A 2,631-nucleotide genomic window follows, 5' to 3' on the forward strand; every position below is an offset into this window, starting at 1 on the left:
GAGGCAGGAGGTGGTTTTAAAATACAGTTTGCAAAACACAGCTAAACATCTAAAAACAAATGGGCACTATCAGAGCATGGCTTTCAATTGAATCATTACAGCAAGGAAACAAATGGGCAGCGTAAGCTTACCAAATGGTTCTTTATGAGAAAATTGCTTCATTTTAATTTGATCAGTCAATAATCTTAGCTTATATGCATAAATTACAGGTTATATCCATTAAATGTATTCTAAGTGGACTGATAACTGACCCTAAAGAAGAGTTCTGCATATAATGAAAATAAATTGTTTTTCAAGACTATTTAGCAGCTCTGACAACAACGCAGGGCCATTTACTATCAGCCGCTATATCAGACTTGAGGGCCCTGGGCCATGTCGGTTTCTATGAGCATCATTTGGTAACTCAGATCTTTCTTCTAATAGAACTATTTCCTAGAAAAACAAATAGACCCAGACACACTTTCTGCGTTCTCATGTGTCACTGCACATTGCCCACTACAGTTGCTGCCTATTGAATCAAAGTTGTCTGCTTGTGCTGTTACAGGGAACAAGAGACCCACTGTTTTTGACCGGCGTCACATTCCCACCTGAGTATCCCATCTATGAGGAGACCAAAATAAAACTCACAGTCTATGATGTCAAGGATAAATCTCATGACACCGTAAGTACTTGTACTTCTTTTTTTCTTTGGGAAAAAGAATTATGCTTTTCCCAACCATTGGGTTTTTGGTGCCACTGGCATTTTTCAAGGAGGGTATTTGTACTGTGTTTATGCTTGTCTCATGTTTATAGTTTGCTGGGGTTTTTTTTTGTTTTTTCCGCAGATTCATTTGGCTTAGTGCCAAATTGGCAATTAGGTAGGAGCAACAGCTCCAGAACAGATTTTTTTTCTTTTTCTGGGAGGCTGGCCTGATCTCTTGGTGTATATTTTTGTTGTCGTTATTTTAAGAAGTTACTGAAAGAGTAACAAAACTGTGGGTAGAAAGCAAGTGGAAGAGATTAAATAATGTTTCTGAAGTTTCTAGATATTGCCGTAATAACTTCGTATAGCATACATTATACGAAGTTATACGACATATAAAATATGGCGGCATGTTTTTATAGTGTNTTTTTTCCACACATGCTTCCCTAAACTAGAGTATGTGGTTTAAATAAGGAAAATTTATGACAGAATACCATCCAGGAGTAAAAGGATCTCAAAGTCTGGCGAGAAGGAGTTAGGTTAAATCATTTGCCCTGCATTGCTTAGCCAGTATAGCTTGAGGGAAACCCGGCCTGTTTTGCTCCAAAGCCCCCTGTTTTTTCCTGTATCCCATCCTGCTTCTATAAAATAAGATTAACTGTAAGTGACTGAAAGGTGCTAAATACATTTATAATTTCCTTTGCTTTCGAGCTTCAGATTTAAGTCACAGTTCCCCTGGCCCAGTCGCTCCAGTATACCCGTCCTCCCCTCCCTTTCCTGCACAGACTGGTCAGAGGCATGGGGTAGGGGTGTGCAGAGCCCTGAACAAGGTCACCTTGAATCCAAGACCTGGGCTGCTTCTCAGCCCCCCCATCACAGCTCCAGCCTCACCACCTAACTTGAACCCCCTCTGGGGAGGAGACTTGTCATCATACTTAAGGATCCAACTGTAGGGAGCAAAATTACTATTTCAACACCAGGGAGAGGAGAAGTTGGACTTGCTGAAAAGGAATATATATACATATGTATACTGTTTCTTCCCCAGATTGTGGCAGTGATATGTGGGGGGAGAAAATATTCAAGTAAATATGGTATGGTGATGAGAGTCTGTAACCTGAGCCTGGTGTCTCAAGAGAAAGTTCTTACATGTGTGGCCCCTGGGCAAGAACTGAACCCATCTTGATTCCACATTTCTCCCTCCCAGAATTGGCTGGGATCCCAGACAGAGGTGGTTTTTAACCCCTTGTCTGCCTCCTCTGCCTTTTTCTGTGGCTGGCGAGCTGCTGTGATAGGTAGGTCCTTTCTCTTCCAGTTTCTGTCCCTGCTTGTGACTGCAGGAGGCCAGCTCTAGTGAATAGCTAGGTAAGGAGCAAGTGTGCATTCAAATGTTTGAACGAATCCAGCCAGTTTCAATGTAAAACAGCATGGTTTCCTGTGTATGGCCCGACTCAGTGGACTTAGTGTGATTTAAAGCCCAGGGCTTCATGACTCTTTAAAGCCCCTGAAGTCCCTGAGCAGTGTATGCAAAGTCACACGTTAGAGCTGGGATCCCAGGACAGCCGAGACTTGCAAGAGCTGCAAATGTGGTCAGTGGAAATGAACTCTCAATTCAGCGCTTCAGCACGTGACTTCCTATTTCTGTAAGGTACTTCCAAGGGACTTCCTCTGTAAAATCAGCCCCAGTCTCCGGAGAGCTCATTCAGCACGGGAGCTCAGTTTACTTCCAGCCCGGGACCGAAGTTTTCCCTGAGATATGGTATCAGTTTCTTTTCTTTCTCTTTGCTCTGCCATTGCCAGCGTGCAAGGATCTGGTGGCTCCTGTCCGTGATAGGAAGCTGAATACCCTGGTGCAGATCTCAGTAATCCACCCCGCCGAGCAGGGGCTGACAAGATACTCCAGCACGGAAATTGTGGAGGTAAGTGAGCATGCTGTGTGCCTGCATGTCTGT

General features: G+C 43.5%; 1 protein-coding gene across 1 annotated transcript in view; it reads left to right on the forward strand.

The window, feature by feature from the left end:
- Positions 1-2,631, forward strand: part of LOC109392502 (type II inositol 3,4-bisphosphate 4-phosphatase-like) — a 285,313-nt gene that overhangs the window by 23,749 nt on the left and 258,933 nt on the right. The window contains exon 4 of the mRNA XM_019661040.1: positions 545-661. Coding sequence (XP_019516585.1) covers positions 545-661 — 117 coding nt within the window. The remainder of the gene's footprint in view (positions 1-544; positions 662-2,631) is intronic.

The sequence above is a fragment of the Hipposideros armiger genome, unplaced genomic scaffold, assembly GCF_001890085.2.
Source record: "Hipposideros armiger isolate ML-2016 unplaced genomic scaffold, ASM189008v1 scaffold_333, whole genome shotgun sequence".
In the NCBI taxonomy this organism is placed as follows: Eukaryota; Metazoa; Chordata; class Mammalia; order Chiroptera; family Hipposideridae; genus Hipposideros; species Hipposideros armiger.